The sequence below is a fragment of the Boleophthalmus pectinirostris genome, unplaced genomic scaffold (genome assembly GCF_026225935.1).
Source record: "Boleophthalmus pectinirostris isolate CB_2022bp ecotype Guang Dong unplaced genomic scaffold, ASM2622593v1 HiC_scaffold_4, whole genome shotgun sequence".
Classification (NCBI taxonomy): domain Eukaryota; kingdom Metazoa; phylum Chordata; class Actinopteri; order Gobiiformes; family Gobiidae; genus Boleophthalmus; species Boleophthalmus pectinirostris.
In genome coordinates, this window is record NW_026571353.1 from 10,960,354 (window position 1) to 10,983,491 (window position 23,138).

General features: G+C 37.3%; 1 protein-coding gene across 1 annotated transcript in view; it reads right to left on the bottom strand.

Annotated features, from left to right (window-relative positions):
* Positions 1-19,810: 19,810 nt before the first annotated feature.
* npffr1l2 (neuropeptide FF receptor 1 like 2) overlaps positions 19,811-23,138 on the bottom strand; it is a 47,050-nt gene continuing 43,722 nt past the window's right edge. Inside the window, exon 4 of the mRNA XM_055162172.1 lies at positions 19,811-20,822. Within this exon, the coding sequence (XP_055018147.1) occupies positions 19,811-20,822 (1,012 nt within the window). The remainder of the gene's footprint in view (positions 20,823-23,138) is intronic.

Consider the following 23,138-nt stretch of genomic DNA (forward strand, 5'->3'; position numbering starts at 1 on the left):
ATGACTTCATCAACAAATTGTATGAATCATTGTTGAACCGCATGGATGCAGTCCTTCAAGCTCATGGAAGTCATACAAGATATTAAATATGGATCTCACAGCACCACTACTTCATTCACTGACGTTATGCAACATATTTTTGTATTTGAAGTAAATTATTTGTTCAATTTTCTGTGGGCGACAAGACTTTTGTCTTGCCAAAATCTGACCTTTCTGTGTTCGTCAAATGATCAATCTTTCTTCAGTGAAGCACATTTTTTTTAGTATATTGAGCATAATTTGGGAGGGTTTTAGCTTTTATATGAGACATTTCTAAAACCAATCGATTAATTTAAAGTCAGGTTATAAGCTTTTGTTTCTACAAAATGGATAAGCGACAAGACTTTTGTCAGGGACTGTATAATAATTACAAGAACCAAAGATGGGAGCGATTGAGTTGTATTTATTAAACTAAGGAATACATATTTGCAGTGAGCATGGTCAGATCAATTTGGTTCACATTTGTTCATCATAAGTCAACAAGCTCTTTGCAACAATTGAAATGAACTGTTTAAATGGTTATTAGCAGTTTGGCACAACCATCCAGTGATTCAAAGGACACTTTGTTACAGGAACACAATGGAGCAGTTAAAAGGCTAAACTGCTGCAGAATCTTGTAAGAATATTGGAGGTTTTTGTTTGTAATTTATTTTAAAAGATATTTGATCTAAACAGGAAAATAAAGTTACACAGAAAAGAGACAGTGGTTAAAGTGGCTGAATCCCAAGATTGTTTATGTAATAAAGTTTAAAATATAGTACAGATATATTGTAAAAGCAGCTCTTAGGATCAAAATGAGAAGACTGTGTCATCATCATCATCATCGCATCACAAAGCATTTTTATTGTTCATGAACCAGAAGCTAGTGCACTGTTACCATGCAGGCTACTGTCAGCATTACCACGACAGCAAAACTCCACTGCGACATCTAAAAGTTGTGAAACGCGCTTATTAACTTATTCCGATTTGCTAGAATCTGTTAAGGTGGAGAATAACTGAGCCGCTGCAAACTGTAAATGAAATGACTTGCTTTTTTTAGGTTTTAAATCAGGTACTGTTCATTTTGTACTAGCCTTCACTCTGACTGAGGTCAGTGACTTTTGAAAATTCAAGGCATGTTCATGATGTTTCTTTTATTCTCAGTTAATTTATTATAAACCTCTACAAAGGCTATTCAGTATCCGAAACTTGCTTTATGCCCAAAAGTTATGATGTGCTGCATAAACTAAACACAATTATTTGACTATTTTTGATGCAGTTCATTAAAGTTCTCATCATTTTTTCTGTGAGGAAGCAATTACTGTCGTTGAAGCTGAGCCTAAAGGGAAGACTTTAGACTAATTAGTGCATGATGCAGACAATGACACATCTCTGATTTGAACTTAAGCTGTTTTCAAGGCACGCTCCACACTTGTCCAGGTTTGGTCTTGGTTTGAGTCCAGTTTAGTTCTGATGTAGGCTTGCTTTGGTTCTGTTCTAGTCCTGGTATAGTCTTCATCTAGTCAAGGTTCAGTTCTGGGTTTAGTCCCAATTTTGAAAAAAAGATGGCTGTCTGTTGTACTGCGTTTGAGGAGTGACAGAGGTGGCCTTGGGTATGACAAGTGAATAGGTTTATTAGATTAGTTATTTCAAGTGTGTTTGTAAATGACAATTGGCTCTTAAACATTTAATCTAGTTAAAGGTCTGTACCTGATTTATACTGTCTAGTTCATTTTAAGTAGTTTGCTGTGATCCAGACATATTCCTCATTTACCTAATGCAGTCCGAGGACGCCACTGAGTCACCGCAATGAGTTTATAAATGCGTTTCACAATTCTCAGAGAAAAGGGTGAGTGTTATGTGAGCATGGTATGGTAAAGCAATAACATATATATACAAACCATGCACTTTTGATAGATGGACAGTAAAACACTTTATCATGAAATGCACGCTCCACAATCAAAGCAGACCTGTTATGCAAAATTGACTTTTCTGTCCTTTTAACCTTGTTACAGTTGTTTTGCCTCATCATTTGTGATTTGTGCGTGTTTGAGTAATCTTTATTAAGTTATTTTCACTGTTCCTGGTATACGCCTACTTACTGAAGTACTTACTTCATTCTCCAGTTTTATTTTCTTGATCACTGATACATGTGGGATTTGGCAGAGTGGTATAGTAATTTTGGTACAAAGGGAAAAAATCTGTGGCTTGCTAGTCTGAGGTGCAGCTATCTATGGGAGGTGCTGACTCTTTGTTGTGATGATGATTTACAGTGATATCAGGTCATTTTAGATGAATATTGCGGTTTAAAATCTCCAAATGATAACATAATGATCCATGGGTGTTATAGATTATAACAGACATGTCAAATTCAGGCACTGGGGCCACAATTTGCTTGTGATATAATTATATTTGGCCCACAAGATCATATCAAATATGTATTAGAGCTGGCCCACTGGCTACAGATAGAGGCTATAGAGACATTATTTCTTTAAATTTTTGTTACTCTTTTATATTATGCTTGTTCTGGATTCAGTGTTTAAGCAAAACTATTATTAAATATTTATTTTAATAAGAAAAGGTTTAACATTACAGAAGAGAAAACATGCAGATGCTGTTGAAGTTTTCCATTAAATATTTAGTTTGGTCTACAACTTAGTCCCAGTTTTTAATTTTGGCCCTGTGTGAATTTGAGTTTGACCCCTCTGGATTATAAATAACTATATAGTAGACACAAATACAATATTCTTTAAATGTACATTGTATAACTTTTCTGGTGGAGGGTCAATCAAATGCTTTTCTCCATGGAGATGTTATTACTTTGTCTTAAATGTTTCACAATATGGCTTCAAACCTTTCTATCTTCTATCTTCATGGAGACCAAACCAGACCAAGTTACAGGCCAGATCTGTGGAGAGGCGACCCCGCTCAATGTCAGAAAGGCTGATTTTCTAGGTATTTTTGAGTTATAAAACCACCAAAGTAAGATCTGTTTAATGTCATGTTGAGGAACATTTCAAGCAGAAACAATAAGTTGACAGTCCCCTATCCAAAAAGTTACATAACATTAAGTTACTTACTTACTTGCCTCAGTTACCATATAACATGCCAACACTACTGCTGTGTTGGCATTAGTCATACAGTTCAAAGTAGTCAAACCAAGATTAATATTCTGGATACAAGTGCTATTCGTTTTGCAGTGAAACAAGCCCTCTCAAAGAATCTGATTGTAACCAATCACACTGCTTTTTTACTCTATTTTAGAAGCTTTTGTAACTGATGAATGGTACTGGATTTTTCTTGACTCTGCTCTCTTAACCGCTCCTTTTTACTGACAGTGATATTTGAAGTTATTGAAGCAGCATATAATTTAAGTGGAAAGTATTAAAGGTGCACTATTCAGTTGGGGGTTCATTACCTGCTTGTTTCTATGGAGAAGATGTCACTGCCCGGCCTGGAATGTTCCACAGTATGACATTTAAACAGCTCTACCTTACATTTATTCAATTACGGGTGGTTTTATAACTCAAAAATACCTAGAAAAACAGGAATTCTGACTGTGAGTGGGGTCGTCTCTCCACAGATCTGACCTGTAACTTGGTCTGGTTTAGTTTCTGTGATGATAGAAAGGTGTAATACCATACTGTGAAACATTGAAGACACAGCAAAGCAGAAAAGCGTTTGACGGATCCTCCACCAGTTACACAGTGCACCTTTAACTTCTATTTTAAACTTTTTAATTAAGACAATTGCACTCCCAACATCACAGAATCAGGCAATACATTACTGAGAAAAAATATGTCTCAATTGACTTTTTTCCAATTATTTATTTTTTTAACATTTTTACTTGTGTGTCTTCTCTTATAGATTATTTAAACTGTGTAAATGTATAGCTGCTTCAGTTTTATTTACATCAAACTGTTTGTTTAAAAATCCTAGTTTAAATGAGTGAACTTTGAACTTTCTTTGCACATAGAAGTCACAAATATGTTACCTTCATACCTGAAATGGTTTGTAGCATTTCTAGTTGAGCATAGTGAGTGTTCCAGTGGGTTTCAATAGAATAAAGGAATGTAGTTTAAAAGAAAGGCTTTTGTGTGTATATGTGTCTGGCAATGTCTTCCAACATTCTTTACAGACTGAAGTAACATGAAGCTTTGACCTTTCCTGTATACTGTGCAGTACTAACATTGTGAGACATTCTTAGAAACAAAAGTGTAACCTGTGAATTATCTGTTTGCATTAACTGATGTCCTGAACAGATACCAATCCAGTACATTATCCACTGGTGTATTGAGCAGACACCAAATATATATATATATATATATATATATATATATATATATATATATATATATATATATATACAGACAACTGAAACTCAAAAATGAACAGGATTTATTGGAGAATGAACAAAAAGGCTGGGTGCTGGGAGCTGGGTCGGAGGCTGCGGTGGTATGCCGACATGGGTACAGGGTTGCAGATAATTTCACGATCTAGCAGCATGTGAATCAAAGCTTGGTTGGCAGTGGACCGGGGGTGAGTAGTGGGTGGGAACCATAGGTAAGGATGGCGCCAGACTCTCCAACCAGCTCCAGGCACACATCGGCCACGTCTCATTTCTCTTTCCTCGCTTCCTTCTTGATTCTTCTCCTCGATTCTGCAGGAAATGGGTGAGAAGATAGAAACTCTTCACTGAGACCAATAAAGTTTGATTCTTTTACCTGATGTCTGCCTCCTGAACACTCCCTCATGTTTTTTCCTTCCTTCTGTGGTTTTCTTTGGCACAACTTTTAATATAACACACAGCTGAAAAATGGAGGATTGAGGAGAGGAATCAAGAAAGAGAGTGAGAAAAATGTACTGTATAAAAACTTCACCCATAGCATTCAGCTCCAGTCAAATGAAGCTTGTGATGTTAACAAGAGCAAATTTGGAGCACAGGGAAATGGAAAATAACAGAATCCTGACACAATACCAGTTAACCCAAACATCTGACAATCACTAGATCTGGTCTCTCCATATATTATTTTAACAAGCACAATTAAATCCCTGATTTTCTGGTAAATCTGAACACTAGGATTTCAATCAAAGAGCTGACTTACTGCATTTTGATACGACTTAGATCACAAGTGTACAATTCAAAACCACTGTATTTCTCAGCTTTCTCTGAATTGACCAGATCAGACCCTTTGCCATTCATTTTACAAATCCATTTATAGTTATCAGTCATCAAAATCTGTATTTTGATTAAACTGTAGACGTGTATATCAATCATATTCTTTTTTTTTTCTTTTCATTGAATAGACATATCAGTGTCTTAGTACTTGTTGATTGTCATTTGTACTTATTGTGCTTCTACTTTTTGTCATTTACAGTCAGTTTTGTATGATGATTAAAACATGTATGAAATGTTTTCTGTTTGTGTTTCTTATTGGCTATCAGAATGGTATAATTATAAAACAGCTACTAAAATAACCAAAGTTTAAAACCAGTCTTGTTTACTCTGGGTCTGGGTGAGTTTCCTTGCCAGGCTGGCGCCACCTAGTGCCTCCGCTCAATTTCATTTCTCTCCAGCGACTAGGTCAGGAATCAGAATACACTAGACGGTTCGCAAAAATCCTGGAAGTGCGAGTTTGGACACCAGCCAATCAGTGAAGAACCATACATTCTATGCTGCCAATGATTCCCAAGATCGAGGATTTAAAGCCAGAATAAAGAGAATGTTTGGTGAATTTTATCAAGGGGAAAGATGTTATTGCCCTTCTTCCTACACGATTTGGGAAAAGCTGATTATACCAGTTAGCCCCGTTAGCAGCGCATTACATATGTTACGACCAAATAGCAGCGATTGGTTAAATGAAAAAAAGTACTCGCCTACCATTGAGAGAACGAATTCTAACACTGCAAGGTCACACGGTTTCTATGAAGTGAAACTGGCTGATGAATCACGCTATGAGTTTCCCCCATTAACCCAAAACATGTACAGTGTTTCTAGCGTAGTCCTGACCAAACCTGACTCAAGATCTCAAAATGGTCCCCGGGGTCACTACTCCGTACAGGTTACCCCATCTGCATTGAAGAATGGATCAATGCAAAGAATGAATTCCCCTCATCTTCCTTATAAAAGGATAAATTCATATTTGCATGTAGTTGAGGATGCATATTTTAACCAGTCCAAAACTTCAAAGCTATTCCTTCAGCAGAAATATTCATTTTATTATATTTTGCAGTCAATTCATTAGGTATTTGGACAAAAATGCATGAGCTGGTAGAACTTTATCAACTGGTGAAAAGTCTTAAATGCAGTTTTTCAATTAATATCTTGTTATTTGCGGTAGTATCTGTACTATCCATACTAATCATACTGCAATCAAATTGTAGTTAGTGTTGAAAGGTTGAGAAACTGCACCTGAAGATAATAATGGAGATAAAAATGACCCTTGAGAAAAGTGTGTTGACCCTGCATCAACTAAGTAATCTTGAGTTTTTCTTCTTGACCTTATGGTAGTTGACTTCCACATCAGCAGACACAGTGTTTGGAACAATGGCTATCTGGATGGAAAAGTCGGACTATTGTCTGACTATCTTTCTGCCTGCCTTCGACTCACAGATTGAAAATAGGAAGACATGACAGGAAAGGGAACTGTCAGAACCATTCAAAACCAGCGCCTATGTTCAATACAATCTTCTCAAGATGAAAGAGTATCCTTGCAGAAGTTACAGCAAAAATTTAATGATGGCCAAGGTGACTGGCTTCCTCTCATCATCTTGTACTGTGAGTGCTCTTGCGAAATTTGAACTGATTGCATTTAGAATTTAAAGGTACACTATGTAACTTTTCAGGAAGGTTTGCTCCGTGAACATGTTACTATTCTGCTTGGAATGTTTCACAGTATGACATTAAGCAGTTAAATCTTGGATTAACTGATACTTTGCAGTGAACTGGGGGTATTATACATGCATCTCTGGTGGAATGTTCATCAGTTACCATGGTAACAGAATGAACACAAACACAGACAAAAAGGGACAGTTCAGAATTTTGGACACATTTCCTAGTGAGCCAGAGTGTTGGAGACATGTGGAGACACTTTTTAAAATATTCCATCCAGTCCTTGCAGAGGTCGCTGGTGCTAGGCTAGTGCATGTCAATGTCTTACCCACTCCACAAGACACCTGAAGCAAATTTATTATTACACCAGACTGTCGGTGTGAATGTCTTTGTTTATAGAATAATGTTTGAAATAAAACTAACCTTGCATCGCATGAATCGTCACATGTTGAGGGACTATTTTCTCATATATCAGTCCACCGCTGCCAAGCTTTCTATCAGGAAGTACAACTCACTGCTGCTGCTCAGACATAAATCCTTCAAATGCAAGGTTAGTTTTACTTCTAAAATTATTCTGTCGACACTAGGGATGGGCATGGTTAGTCGATTAATCTATAATTAATCATTAAGTATTTCATAGAAGGTTACTTTTAAAATGTATTCCCCTACAGATTACAGATTACATACCCCAAAATGTAGTTTGTAACGTAATCCATTAAATTACTTAAAGTGAGTAACATAATCTGAATACTTTGGATTATTTGATTTGCTGTAGAGAAGCAAAGACTACGATATCTTCACATAAGATGTTTTGTCTGATAAAAGAAAGTAAAAAGCCCAGACTTTACTTAACCAAATTAAAAATATTATTGATAGAAGACGAGGAGACATGGTCCACGCAGCATGATTTAGTCCTGTTAAATCCTGATTTAGACCTGGTTTAGACCTGGTTTAGTCCTGGTTTAGTCCTGGTGTAGACCTGGTTTAGTCCTGGTGTAGACCTGGTTTAGTCCTGGTTTAGTCCTTGTTTAGTCCTGGTTTAGAACTGGCTTTAGTCCTGGTTTAGACCTGGTTTAGTCCTGGTTTAAACCTGGTTTAGTCCTGGATTAGTCCTGGTTTAGACCTGGTTTAAACCTGGACCTGGTTTAGTCCTGGTTTAGACCTGGTTTTAGTCCTGGTTTAGACCTGGTTTAGTCCTGGTTTAGACCTGGTTTAGTCCTGGTTTAAACCTGGTTTAGTCCTGGATTAGTCCTGGTTTAAACCTGGTTTAGTCCTGGATTAGTCCTGGTTTAGACCTGGTTTAGACCTGGTTTAAACCTGGTTTAAACCTGTTTTAGTCCTGGTTTAGTCCTGGTTTAGACCTGGTTTAGACCTGGTTTAGACCTGGTTTAGACCTGGTTTAGTGTCAATGAGTGGAATTACCGAGAAAAAAAAAAAGAAAAAAAAAAGGGTATAGCCCAAAATATGAAAACAGGAAAATACCACCAAGTAATCCATTTATTCCAACAAAGTAACTGTAATCCAATTACCACTCATTGAAACAGTAACTGTAACTGAATACAGTTACTCATAATTTGTACTCTAATTACGTAACTCCGGTACATGTAATCTGTTACTCCCCAACACTGGCGCTAACCTAGCACCAACGACCTCTGCAAATACAAGGACTGGATGGAATATTTTAAAAAGTGTCTCCCCACGTCTCCAACATTCTGGCTCACTAGAAATGAGGTCCTATGTCCAAAATTCCGAACTGTCCCTTTAAGATTGTGTGAAAACTCAAGAAAAAATACAAAATGGATTTAAACAACACATTTCAGGAGTCTATGATCAATATGAGCGTTCATGGTTCTGTTTTTCAACAAAAAGTGAAAAACTGTTGGTTAACGCTAGCTAACTTGTGGCTGTAACTTTATGTGTTAGAAACTTGTTTAAGAACACAAATTAGTGTCACCTGCTTGTCTCCATGGAGAAATATCCTATGTTTAATATCATTCTGTGGAACATTTCAGGCAAAGCAATAACAACATAGTGACAAACAGGGGGCAGAGCCTTTAAAGAGCCACTAAACACACTGTCAAAGCTTTACTCCACCCCTAAGCAAAATCTGGCTAATCCTCTAAAGTGGATGGTGCCTGGCAGGTTGGGGGGAGCTGGTGTGAGGCGGACTCTGGAGCGATGATTGACAGCTGACCACATGTAATAACCTGCATGTTATTCACTGGCAGCCGTTAATCCAACCTGAAATTTCAAATGTCCTGACTGTAATTGATCCTAAAGAGATTGTTACAGCTTTGACCCAAAAGTCTGATTTCTAACAAATATGCACTAAAATGTCAAAATAAGGCCAGGGATAGGTATACACTTCTATTTTAGACCCATTTATACAGCTAAATCAGTAGAAAAAAGTGATTTTGGTGTTTAGTGGCCCTTTAATGAAACATTCTTATACAAACTGTCACCGAGCTTTACATTGCATTTTTACCTTGCAAGAGCATGTTCACAGCTAGAGTTTAGGCAACTATTCTTATTTGTCAGTTAATAAAGTGGGATTTGGCATTTTCTGAAATCATGCATTTGTAGCAAGGTGGTCACCATTACTATAATTCCCCAGCGTGGTGCGTCAGCGAATGTGACGCTGTGCGTGGCACTCCCAGCATCACTGGTAACACGCTAGAACATGGTGCACACGCCTCAGTGTTGTTGTCATCGGCAAACGGCGCGTGTGAGTGCTGGAGATGTGATGTTTTCTGATAATGAATGCTGCTGTGAAAGCCTGTCCTAATGTGTTGATTCTGATAACCGAGTTAAAGGTGTTGGTGGTAGTGATGGCGGCTGCTCTGATCCAAGCCTCATGTAGGGCTTGATCTTCCAAATTCTAGGTAAAAGTCTTTTCCTTGTATACCTGGGTTGTGAGTGGTTAATGGTCTTTCTAAAGTTAATCTATGGTTCTTGTGTAACAGATTGCAGCTGCTGCTAATATTCTTGCTCTCTGTTCTGTGCTCTAAGTGTTGGTCGTTATTGGATGAATGTTGTGGAGTAGTAGCTGGAGCATTGTTGTAGTTTGGGTGGGATTAGTGAAGGGGAATAAACAGCCGGGTTCAATGCAGTGGAACGTTAGGCCTCAGGGTTAGCACAAGTCACTTTAGCCCAGATAGGCCCCTTAGCACAATGCACTTGAACAATCTTGAACTTTATCCTAATACCAAATCCTACTTCAAGCACTTTAGTACACACACTTTCTTTAAATCTCTTAAATTAGCACATCATCCATGTTTGCACAGCGATCTCAAATATCTGTCTCTGGACTTCAGTGTGGACTCATATGTACAAGTGTCTTTCTATTGATATAAACTTGTGAAATATGTATATATATATATATATATATATATATATATATATATATATATATATATATATATATATATATATATATATATATATATATATATATATATATATATATATATATATATATATATATATATATATATATAAGCACTAAAACAAAACAGTTTGAAGGGTTTTCAACATCAAAGAATGAAAAATACATCAAAAAATAAAAATATACTGGCAAAGTTATGCCAGTGAAAAAAGCCATTTTGAATGGAAGTCAATAGGACAAAAATATACCTAAGGACCACAGCATTGAGTATTTTGATTATAGACCTTTCAATTAATGTTGTCTTGAAAGAAAACACAGAAATTTGAAATACATCACAAAATACACAAACTGGCAAATTTTGGTGCTGTTTTGTGCAATATAGCCAAAGTTATGCAAAAAAGAAAAGTTGAGATGTACAAAAATGTACCTAGGCGTGTTATTATTAACTTATTGTAAATGTGTAAATTGTTGTAAATAACATGCTATGATTCTGTTCAGGACAAACAGGAATATAATGTTTAAGATTCAGCAAGTGTGTGTCTTCAGATGATAATGAATTATTCATATTTAGCCATAATGTGAAACTAAGGGTGATATAAAGGTGAGAGCTTTGCGTTATTACCTTTATTCCCTTCATTTGAACTTTTCCATTTCCCATGTATCCCTTACCCATATCACTTTGGCCTCTTCAGGTGTACTGTTCAGTTTTATGACTACTATGTATATATGCAGTTTGTCATCCATGTAGCCTGAATGTTCTTTTGCTTCTTCAGAATGCGGACTCGATGTGCAATGTCTCCGTTTGGCTTGGTCAAGTGCTCATTCAAGTGTACATTTGTTCTTTTAAGTTTTTTGCTCCATCTGAGCACTGCCATTTTTAGTTTTTTGTTTACAAACCTAACAATCAGTGCACTGGGATGATTTTTGCCCTTTAGGTAATGGGTGGCAGGCTTCAATGTCCTGTGGGTCAATGTTTTATGCCTTTGGTGTTGCGAAACGTTGTCATCTGTTGCTCCACCGACTCTCGTTGAGTTCCCCCTCTTTTGTCGAGGCTCTTTCATATAATCTAGGCTTCACATTAAAGGCAGTGACGATTAGATCATTTATTCTAATGTACTGTTCCAAATCTGCAAGATGTTTTTCATTTATCGTTTCTCCTCATTTTGCATTTTGAAGACTTAGATTTCCTCCATTAATTCTATTATGGATTGTTGTTGTTGCGCTGTTTTAGCCTTTTGCTCCAGCACTTTCCCAAGTGAGTTCTTAATGTCCTCCAGTTCTTCCTTCTTTCCTGCCATTAACCTTTTTGTACCCATCACTCGGCATCTAGCCCCGTCCACTAGCTGCTCCACACAGATAAACACTGCTTGGGCTAACGCTGTGCAGTGGTGGCTGTAAAGAAAATTATGTGTAACACCGCAGCAGCAGCAGTAGTCCAGACAATGCCCTGTTCTGCTGTCTTGGTGTCCATTGAAAGAACTCCTCAGCTGGGGAGCTTGGACTGTATAGACTGCAACAGTACTATAAATAACCATATATAAGATTCCTGCTTATTTCCCAGTACCATACACATGATTGTAAGAGTTTGGGGTTACTCATATCTGCACAAGTGAAGCATTAGTGATAATGTGTGATAATTTAATAATATTTTCCAAAAAAGCTTTAAGCAGTAATTTAGCCAGTTTGTGACATGCACAATACTCGGCTTCAGGGTTGACTTGGGCTTGGTTCCATATCCAGAAATGTTGATCTTAGGGATGTTAATAAATAAATGCTTGTTTCTGTACATATGTTACTTCACTTCCTGGAATTTCCACCATATGACATTAAACAGCTCTACCTTACATTTATTAAATTACAGGTGGTTTTATTGCTTAAAAATACCCAGAAAAACAGGCATTCTGAGTGGGGTTACCTCTCCACAGATCTAATTTGTACCTTGGTCTGGTTTGGTCTCCATGAAGATAGAACAGTTTACTGCCATACTGTTGCACATTCAAGGCAAAGCATCGACGTCTCCGTTAAGAAAACCATTTGATAGGCTGTTAGGCTCTCTATGTACATGTTATTATGGTTATTATTGATAATGACGATGGCAACAATAATAATAAATAATAAAAATGACACTAATATAAGAATGTAATAAAATACAATAAAAATATAAAACATATTTATAAAAACAATAAATAATAAATTATTGGTAACAATAATAATGGAAACATTAATGGTAATGATAATGTTTGTTATGTTTTTAGTTTATGTATTTATTTTTATTATATTAGTGTGCACATTTATGTGTGTATTGTGTTTACAAATTTTATTAATTAATTATTATTTTTTTTGCCTGTGCCGTGTCCTGTGCTGCTGATTGTGCACCTGTTTTGTCTGCCTCCAATTGACTCCAGCCTGCTATTGGTTGATGTGTCTTACTTGAAGGCCACGCCCACGCTCTGTTTGAATTAAGCCTTGATGAAGACCAGTTAAGGTCGAAACATGTTGGCTTTGGCCATTCAAAGAAAGGCCTTTTAACTATATTTTTCCTCTTGCGATTTTTTTTACTTTTTCTACTTTTTTGGAGTGCCTGGAATCTGTTGTGTTTTAGTTTTGATCCTTTTTTCCAAGAGCACCCTCTACCTGCTCCTGCTGATTGGAACACCTGCAGCAAACAGCCACATTTTTGTTCTTTCAGCACCATTTGATAGTCGTTCCATCAGAAAGGTTACACAGTGCACCCTTAGGTAAAGTACAGATCCCTGGAATGTATACTTCAGTACAGTACTTTACTACTTTTACTTTGTTATTCTCCACCACAAGCCTGACAAGACTTTCAAGAGTTTGGGAACACACAAATTTTACAATAATTTCTCTTACTGCACAAGGTTATATTCACCATCACCTTTCAATAAGTCTCTTCTACACCGTTGTCCCTATGGTTAGAGTCGCTTGCAGTCTCCATGACAACAATGCAAGACACAAAGAAAAGTGTAGGCTACAGAGCTCTATAGCCTTTTGAGTAGTTTCACATGCATCCCTGACACTAGACTTGTCAGAGAAAGAGGTCTTACAGAACCTTGTAGTCTTTGTCCTGTAAAAAGAATATAAACAAATGAATTATCTGATTGTTGCTATAAAAATAAAAGACCTCAACTCACTGTGTCTGCTATACTTTCATTATTTCACAACATCATTTTACCACATTTGTAATGCTATGGACCAAAACACATGGGTTTAATGAGGAAAAAGACTGAAGTTACACGTTCTCTCCACCTCCACTCTTAAAACGTCTGTATCAGATTTTTTTTTTTTTTTCATGTATTTGAGCAAGTTTTATAAGAGTTGTGTTTCCTGATAGAAAGCTTGGCATCGGCGGACTGATATATGAGAAAATAGTTCCTCAACATGCCACGATTCATGTGATGCAAGGTTAGTTTTATTTCAAACATTATTCTGTCAACTCAGACATTCACACCGACAGCCTGACGTAATAATAGATTTGTTTTGGGTGTTTTGTGGAGTGGGTAAGACTGTTTTTAGTGGCAGGATAACTATGGCCATTGACTTGCATTAGCCTAGCACCAGTGAAGTCTGCATATACAAGGACTGGATGGAAGATTTTAAAAAGTGTCTCCACACGTCTCCAACACTCTGGCTCACTAGGAAATGAGGTCCTATGTCCAAAATTCCGAACTGTCTCTTTAGTGTATTGGTTGTGTTTTTTATGTTTTTGCAGTAAAAGTCAGCAAGGCTACAGCACTGTCTGAGAATCATTCATGTTTAATTTCTCCATAGATAAAGATATCCTCAGTTTTATATATATGTATAGGGCTATCACAATACTCATTCATTTCAATGCACTCTCTTCTTCCTCAGAGCTTTGAGCTCCATGACGTAAACCTGCTCCTAATTACAGATGTTTTCACAAACAAATCTGTCAGCATCCAGTGGTTTGTTTTGGCCACCGCTCTCTCATGCTCACATTAACACACAGCACAGATTTTGAACAAGCCTTTATTTGGTATCATCACGTCAATAAAGAAACACAGAGCCACAAGACAAATACTGTAGCACACAGTTGATTTGAGTGAGACTGCTTCAGCAGGGACCAGCACAGAGCACACTTTGCTCCTAAATGCTAGACCGCTTTGTTACATTCATCACAGGACATTTGGCTATTGGCAATAAAACCATTTAGCTCCATTCAATACAAAGCAAACGGAGTGATAAATCAAGTCATAAAGCTAACTTTTTTCTTTCTTCGAAAATCTTTTATTCTTTATTGAACATTCAAAAATTACTAATATTATTTTTTAAATCCTGAACCAACACAACACAACTTTTAGCCACAGATAACATAAATATAGTAAACAAGGACACTTACTCCTTTAGACAAAACAAATAGCTCTTTCACGCCCATTGTTTTAATTAAATTCAATATAGTTTCAACTTGAAACTTTGATTATTTCCTTAAGAATTTGGTGCAAAATGTATTTAAAATGTATTTACTTTATAAAATAGGTCCAGCTTTCAGACTGACTGGATTTGTGTCTGTTTTAGCATCAGCATTAACTACACAGACACAATAGTGATCCTCATCCTGAAGCTAGAAGAGTTACATTTACTTTTAACCTCTCCTGGAGTAATATATTGTTGTTCTAATGGAATTCATTTGGGCAATAACCAACTTCTGTGAAACTGCATGTACTGTACATAAAAAAAGAAACAAATAATACAAATATTTGTTTTAAAATGCTCTGCTCTAGTCTATAATCTCTCCTGAGGTACACTTTATTTAAGTATAATTAGACAATAACAAAGGTCTGGTCATATACCTGAGCCAACAAACCCAGTACTTCAAAATGTTGCATATTTAGTACACCTCTGCATGCACAAAGAAAAGCATTATACTTTAAAGTTTTTGTTTTAGTAATAAATAAATCAAACTATAAATTAAACCAAAATGTTTTTTTTTTTGTTTTTTTGTTGTTGTTGTTGTTGCTGTTTTTTTTTTTTTTTTTCAAGAATCAGCCACAATATTGAGTCTGCCTGTGAAAAATAATCATCAGTGCCATAACAATGAACATTTCAAAACACAATATTGTATCTTTTCAATGAGCCAATGTTGCGTTCCAGTTGGTCCAACCTTGGAGTGATATTTTCTTTGAGTTTCTGTATTCAGTGCTCATGTCAACACTGACCTGTTTATTATATTAATAACTCATTCAAGTAATAAGAACTACAAAAGTCTCATATCAGACAAAATGTGGATCCTATTTTTTTAACATACCAGCTCAGACTAATTTACATTTACAGTTTATAAAGGAGCATCTGAGAGTGATGTTCAGCTTTGACAATAACTGTGTAGACATTATCTATATTAAACTGTGGATGGACAGTAGTGAGCTACCAAAGGGAAAATAACTACTAACAGTAGTTAAAGTACTAACAGTATTTTAAAAGATGGATTTCTAAATTTCATCAATCACAGGGCACAGCCATTATGGGCTCTCTGACTCATGTTCTTCCAAGGAGGAATTCCAAGGTGGAAGTATGTTCATGTTTAAGTCCACAAGTCACTTGGAAAATTTGACCTCTGAGGACAGAAGCAAGTAAGAAAACGATCTTGTGTGCGAACTGGTATTTTTCAGATTCTGGAATGTGATGTCATACACATTTTTATCTCTTGATCACATTGTAAATTCACAAATGCTGAACCCAATATTTTTATTTACTGGCTAAACCCAAGAACTCACTATATTACACTATATTATCACTTAGATTTTTAACAATATTAATTTTAGTTGCCCCATCTGTATTAAATAATACTGGCCTATAGAATGCGGTGATGTCATTTGAAACCCAGACATAAAGGACCTCAGACCAGTGTTTCCAACTGTCTATCTCCTCTTAGCTGTGAGCCATGCTAACCCATCACTGGTGAACTTAATATTGTGGCTTTGACTGTACATAAAAAGTCAGTTTCTACAAACAGCTGGTGATAAAATATGGCTGCGTCACACTGTTACACAAACCCAAATACTGTAAGTGACACTGTATATAAAAAACAAAGAGTACAATGATGTTTTTACACATTCAACAATGAAATTGTTAGTTCTGACCTTGCAGTACATGGCATCTGCTGTAGACGGAGGAGAGTGTGAGGTAGTACTGATGAGGAGGTAGGACTGCTATTGCAAAGGCACTCATCACAGAAGAGACACAGATGGAGGTAAACAAGACAGTTTTACACAAATAACCCTGTTTTTACATTTGTCACACAAGGCAACCAACAAGCACAGTTTGCAGCATAAATCTATTGTGTACATCGCAATATTGTTGCTCATTTGACATCATTTCACTAGAAAACACAACAAAAATGGAGATCTAGTTAAATATTTATTTTGTTTTAACTTTTAAACAAGTTGATTAGTACACAATATGCCAAATCCAACAACAAAAATGTACAAATGATTTCTCAAATGAGTTCCCCCTGTTTTTAATATACACTCATAAATACATATGAAATTACAGAGAACTTGCTCCTATAAATAAAAATAAACTACAATGTTAGTTTTAATCTGAGATAGGAAGGGCATGTGATATAAATAATAATAATAAAAATAAATAAATAAATACACATAAAAAAAAAAAAAATCACATTATAGCCCACTTGAATGCAAACAAAACAAAATAGTTTAGGATCACAATATGACATTAAAATAGCAATAGATTTCCCTCTCTTTAGCCTCTAGGTACATAAATAAGATTTCAATTTTAACTGCTCAATATTGCACTTTTCTGTTGTGCATCTTGCTTGCTGATTAGCTGCACTGCTGCATTTCTTAATCAAAATATTCAATTGTATTTACATTTCTGCTTTAATATGATGGATTGTCCTGCAACACATCACGGAACACCTCTCAAGCTTTTCAACTGGCAAACCTATATCCCAGAAGTGTTTGGTTAGTATTATAACTGTAAAGGGTTTTCAGTACATTTTGATAATAAAGCGCTTTAATTTGAATGTAGATTTTGCAATATGTTTTGTCATCGCTGATGTCAATAACACCTGTCCACCCAGATCCAGTCCAACAACACTGATTTAGTCACTTAAGCTCACTTATAAAACTTAGAGAGTGCCTCATATCTGGCTTTTTAAATACTTTTAGACAACGGAAAAGTCCACGCAGGGAGTAGGGAGAGAACTCACCTGGAGCCGTTACACCTGTGCAGGTTATATTTGTGAACAGCCTAGAGCTAAAAGTATAACCCGAGGAACAGGGACACCACTTGGGGGACACTGGTATCAGAGAATACAGATGCACGGGGATCTTCAAGGTGTCTCAGAGAGGCTGGAGCTCTCTCCCTCAGACCCTCAGCACCCAACCAAAGGTATATAAGCACAGACAGCCTGTCTGCCCCATTTGCAGGATAATTTCATTGTTTTATAGATAAAACATTCTTCTATCTATGTGGGAATCCTGGAGCCGAATCTGAAGTTTATGGACCTGAAAGACAGTGATAATTCCCTCCATTTATATCCATAATAGAGCCATTATGGATATAAATGGAGGTTTTCTTTAGTGGCACGGTAAGTCACGCATGTTTTGTTCTTTTAGCTTTTGTTTTTGCTTGTAAACATCTTCTAGTTAGAATGGGGTTCTTATAAACATGATACTTGAATATACTAGAGTAAAAGCGGTTGACTTACAAATGTGAGCCCTTTACAAGATGAAAGATTATTATGATTTTTATTTTTGTTGACTTATTTCAATCTTCATTTCATCTTTGTAGCTGCTGGAGTTTTGATATCTGAGGCCCTTAAAATGATGCATTCAATAGGGATACATAGATACATTACTCCGGGAAAGATGCATGTAAACTTCTATCATTGCACTTGTTACAGCTCAGTTTCTTTTACAAATTTGAACTTTACTTGGTATTTCTTTGATTTGACATGTAGCATCTCAGTTGGTGCAGAATCATCTCTTCAAAGTTATGTTATATGGATCCGATAAGGCTGAAGGAATTATACCCACGTGTAGACTTGGACCATGTCTGATTCCACTTCACTGTTGGCACTAGTCGCTCTATGATTCCATCGCGCTAAATGCCTGCTCATGGTTCACATGTCAGTGCCCGCTCTTCTCATTTGTGCTGCTTGATTCACCCGAAACGCTGCACATGTCTTGCGCCGCAGCATCAACAAGCTTCTACATAGATTTAACATGGGAATCACGCGAGCAATTGCCGTGTGCCTCGTCCGATGTGAATGTACCTTGAGCAAGCTTTCAAACTTTCAATATTAGTTTCTCTTTGGGAAAATGAATGGAATTTTCACTTCCGGACCAGGTGGTGGACGGTCACTGTGGAGCTCCATTTCAACTCTTAAAAGGCACATTATGCAACTTTTCAGGTGGAATATCCGTCAGATACTTTTCTCCACGGAGATCTTATTGCTTTGTCTGGAACATTTCCAAGTATGGTATTAAACCTTTCTATCTTCATGGAGACCAAATCAAACTATCAACTATCAAACAGGTTACAAGAAGAGTTGTTTAATGTCACTCTCAGCCACATTAAATCAATAACATCTGCAGCCTTTTACCATCTAAAAAACATAGCAAAAATCAAAGGTTTACTGTCTAAAGCAGACTTGGAGAGACTTATCCATGCGTTTGTCTCCAGTAGGTTAGACTACTGTAATGGTCTGCTCACTGGTCTCTCCAAACGAGCTGTGAGACACTGCAGAACATCCAGAACGCTGCAGCTCGGGTCCTCACTTAAACTAGGAAGTATGAGCACATAAGTCCTATGCTCAGGTCTCTGCACTGGCTTCCTGTGGCTCAGAGACTTTAAAGGGGCTCTGTTTGTGTACAAGTTTGTCCATGGCCCAGCACCAAAGTACATCTTTGACATGTTAGTGCCATATGAACCATCTGCATTCTGACGAGTTCAGGGACCGGCTCCAGCTGGTGCCCAGAGTCAGGACTAAACACAGGGTGTCAACATTTCAAGTTCACGCAGCCAAAACCTGGAACAGTCTTCCTGAACATGTGAGACATGCCTCTTCTGTGACGCTGTTTAAATTCAGGCTCAAAACAATTCTGTTTAGCTGTGCATATGACTGAAAGGTTTTCATTATGCACTCTTCTCTCTGTTTTATGTAATTAATGTCTCTATCTCTTTTTAATTTTAATTTTTTAATTTATTATGATTATTTATGTTTTGATTTGTTTTTATTGTGATTTTAATGTGTTTCTTATTCTGTAAAGAACTTTGAATTACTTTGTGTACGAATTGTGCTATACAAATAAACTTGCCTTGCATTGCCTTGCCTAACATTATACTGAGGAACATTCCAGGCACAGCCATGATATCTCCATAGAAATAAGCAGGTGACGGACTGGCTCCCAACCAAAAAGTTACATAGTGCACCTTTAACAGGACAAGAGCCCAACGTGCAAGATTACTCTAGTGTGCTTGAATGAAACAAACTCCAGGTAGATTTTTAGATGATCAAACAGCTACAATATAACAGCGCCAGTGGTTAAATCTCACCATGACTGAGTATGTGCTTAATTGTCCCAGGCCTGATAGACGGACAGCCCCGGCGAGCTCCTTCGGTCAGTTGGTTCGTTACTGTTGATTGTAAATTGTTTATTCAAAGCCCCCACCTCCAGGCTGCTTTTGTCTGAGTGCACCACCACGCACTCAACCTGCGCGCTTTTGTTGGACTCCACCAAGTCTGTCAGCTTCTCGTCGTTGTGCACCCTGTTCCGTATGCCCATGACGAGATGATTGTGCGTTCCGTCTTTTGAATTACAGCTCCCTCCGTTCGCTTCCTCAGATCTTTTGTTCTTCTTCCTGCCCCAACAGCCCACTCTCTTCCACAGTCCACAAACCCCAGACTGTGCCCAGCAGCAAGATGATTTTGACTGGCATATAGCTTGAAAACCCCTTTTGAAGTTTTCGTTATAATAGCCGTAAATAATGGGGTTAACGCTGGAGTTGGAGAAAGCTAGCCAGTGTGCAAAAGGGAAAATATAGCTGGTTAGTAAGTCTAGTTGGTCCCTGTCCAATCCTGCATAATCGGCCATCATTAGTAAAGTCCAAAGAGGCAACCAAGACAGAAGAAAGAGCAACGCCACAACTATTAGCATTTTGATGACTCGAATTTTCTTCTGAGAGATCATGTGTTGACCGTTTCGTCTACAGCGGACCTGGGCGGTGCGGTTAACTATCTGTGGTTCACGGTTAGCCACAACAGAAGAGTACAACTTGACTCCAATGCTACCGTACATTAGTGTGATGAAAGTTAGCGGTAGCAAGTATATGTGCGTGAACAGGACAGCGGTGTAGACTTTCCTCATCTTGGGGTTGGTGAAGTTCTCATAGCAGGAGTAAAGGGGGATGGTGTGGTTGAAGTCGTTGTTGTGGATCATGTAGTGGTTGGGGACGCGCTCCACAGTCAGAGCCATCGCTGTGGGACTCATGATGGCCACAGCCAGGACCCAGATCAGGACTATGGCCACTTTGGAGATCAGAATGCTGGGTTTGGGCAGCAGAGGGTACACTATGCAACGAAACCTGCAACGCAAACACAAAATCATTTTGTTTAACAGTTGAAAGACAAATGCATCTATGAACTATGACATATACTATTTATTTCCCATGATTATCTTAATCAAGAAAAAACAAGTACCAAGCACATGCCATAAGGTCAGTCCATATGAAATCAGCTGCCCTCCCCGATGAGCCATCTCAGATTTGGCTGAAAAAATTCTAAAAATTTCTCAAATGACCAAATGAAAGAATCTCAAATTTTAGCTCAGTTCCTTGAGTTGTTTCTGAGTTATGGCCCGTTGAAATTTTGGGGCCATGCTCACTTTTTCTGAAGCCTTAATTTATAAGAATGTTTGAGAGACCATAACTTCTTCATAATTTTGTACAGAGTTAATAGTTGAATTTTCTCAAAAGATTAATGACACTCTTCCAAGCAATGGACCACAAATAATCTCCAGCTGTCTTGCCTTATAACAAGCCAATAATGTTTAAGACTATTAAAGGTAATTGAACCTTTCTAACAGGTGGAAAAGTACCTAAGCTCCTTTTGAAATGAAGGAAGTTAATAGTAGATGTTTATATTACTTTAAACTAATCAGAATATGCCAAAGTTTCTCTGGTAAAACATTTTTTATCAACATCTAACAGTGCCCACATGGGGAACTGAGGGTCCAAAGAAGGGGCCAAAAAGATCATATGTGACCATATTTGGGGCTCTACACCATCCACATGAAAGCTCAGAAAAGTGTGACATTGTTGTCAGAAATGGTCAGTCTCTCAGATATTCAGGTTCAGCAGTTCGTTTGTAAATATCTGCTTGGAGTAAATAGATCTTGGACCTGAAAAAAAAAATAAAACAAAAAAATTGAGCAGCAACCAAATGTGAGATTTTAGGGGCCCATAGCACCCCCCTTAATACAGATTCTCAATATTTGAGATTTATGATTTTGGAAATTTTTAGAAATTTTCTCAGACAAATCTGAGATGGCTCACAAAGGAGATTCTTTAAAAATGGTTGATTTCATATGGACTGCCCCTATAGGCACATCCTTGGAGAGTGAAAATGCAATTAGATTAAAAATGGATCGGCCTAACCTTGCACAGCTAGATTGACTTCAGTGACATTTGTGAGTTCACAAACTCATGAGTGGTGATTTCTCACTGACTACAAGGGAAGCTTCCCCTAGGCTTCCCCTGTCTTAAATGTTGACATTAAACTGTTTTAAAAAGCTACTAAAGTCTTCACGGCTGTGGGGAAGCCGGCTGTTCCTCAGCTTCAACTGAGCTTATTTTACAAATGTAGGTACTTTGCCTTGCTCTGCTTCCAAAGTCAGTTCCTCATAAGTCAGTTCCTTCCAATCCTACGTCAGGCCACAGGCACACACATGCATCTAATGTTCACAACTGAAAATAAGGCCATGGATCTGTATTGCCTTCAGAATAAGTGAAGCAATATTGCTTACCCAGGTTGCAACAGTGAAGTCTCCTGACAGGTTTGCCTCATGCACAACATAATTGCAACTGACATTGTAACAGAAATTAAATAATCAAATGAATAATAGAAAAACTACACAGCTTGTGAGGACAAAAATATGAATTCACACGTGTAGCTATTTTAAAGCTAAGATGGTAGTTGTGTGTTGTACTGGAGGTATTTTATGTTTGGCCATGATCTGCTGAAGTTAGTTTGCAGTATATTTGATTTGACAGTTTTTATTTCTGAATGTTTAGCTTTGCTTAATGACTGTCTTCTACAGATGAGACACATGGTGAATGTCCACTACAAATTAATTCACAACAACTGTTTTCTATATTATTCTGTGCAGAATAAACTGTTGTCACATCAAACCCCAGCTGCTTCCGTGGGTCATTCAAATAAATGAGAGGGCAAGACACACCGGTCACACTTGCACCCCAGTTCATTTTAAAATGTAACAAAGGCGGATTTACACTGGATTAAGGGCAAATAGGCCTACTGTAGATACTGTGTATCTATTTTAAGAAATCTCATTAGTAGTATTTGTAATAGTAAAAGTGGTATAGCTGTGTGTGTGTGTGTGTGTGTGTGTGTGTGCGTGTGTGTGTGTGTGTGTGTGTGTGTGTGTGTGTGTGTGTGTAGAGCCATGCACTTTAGTCAAAGCTTTTCCTCTGTAGCCTTACAAAACCAAACAAATGCATCTTATATTCTGCATCTCTTCACAGTGAAGCTCTGAGGATAAACAACAAACTATCAAGCTTCAAAAAAAATACACTACAACACTACTTAGAACTGTGTATTATGTCTATTTTTGGATCTTAGATGCACTTTGCTGGTACTCCATCTTTACAGTGGCTTCTACA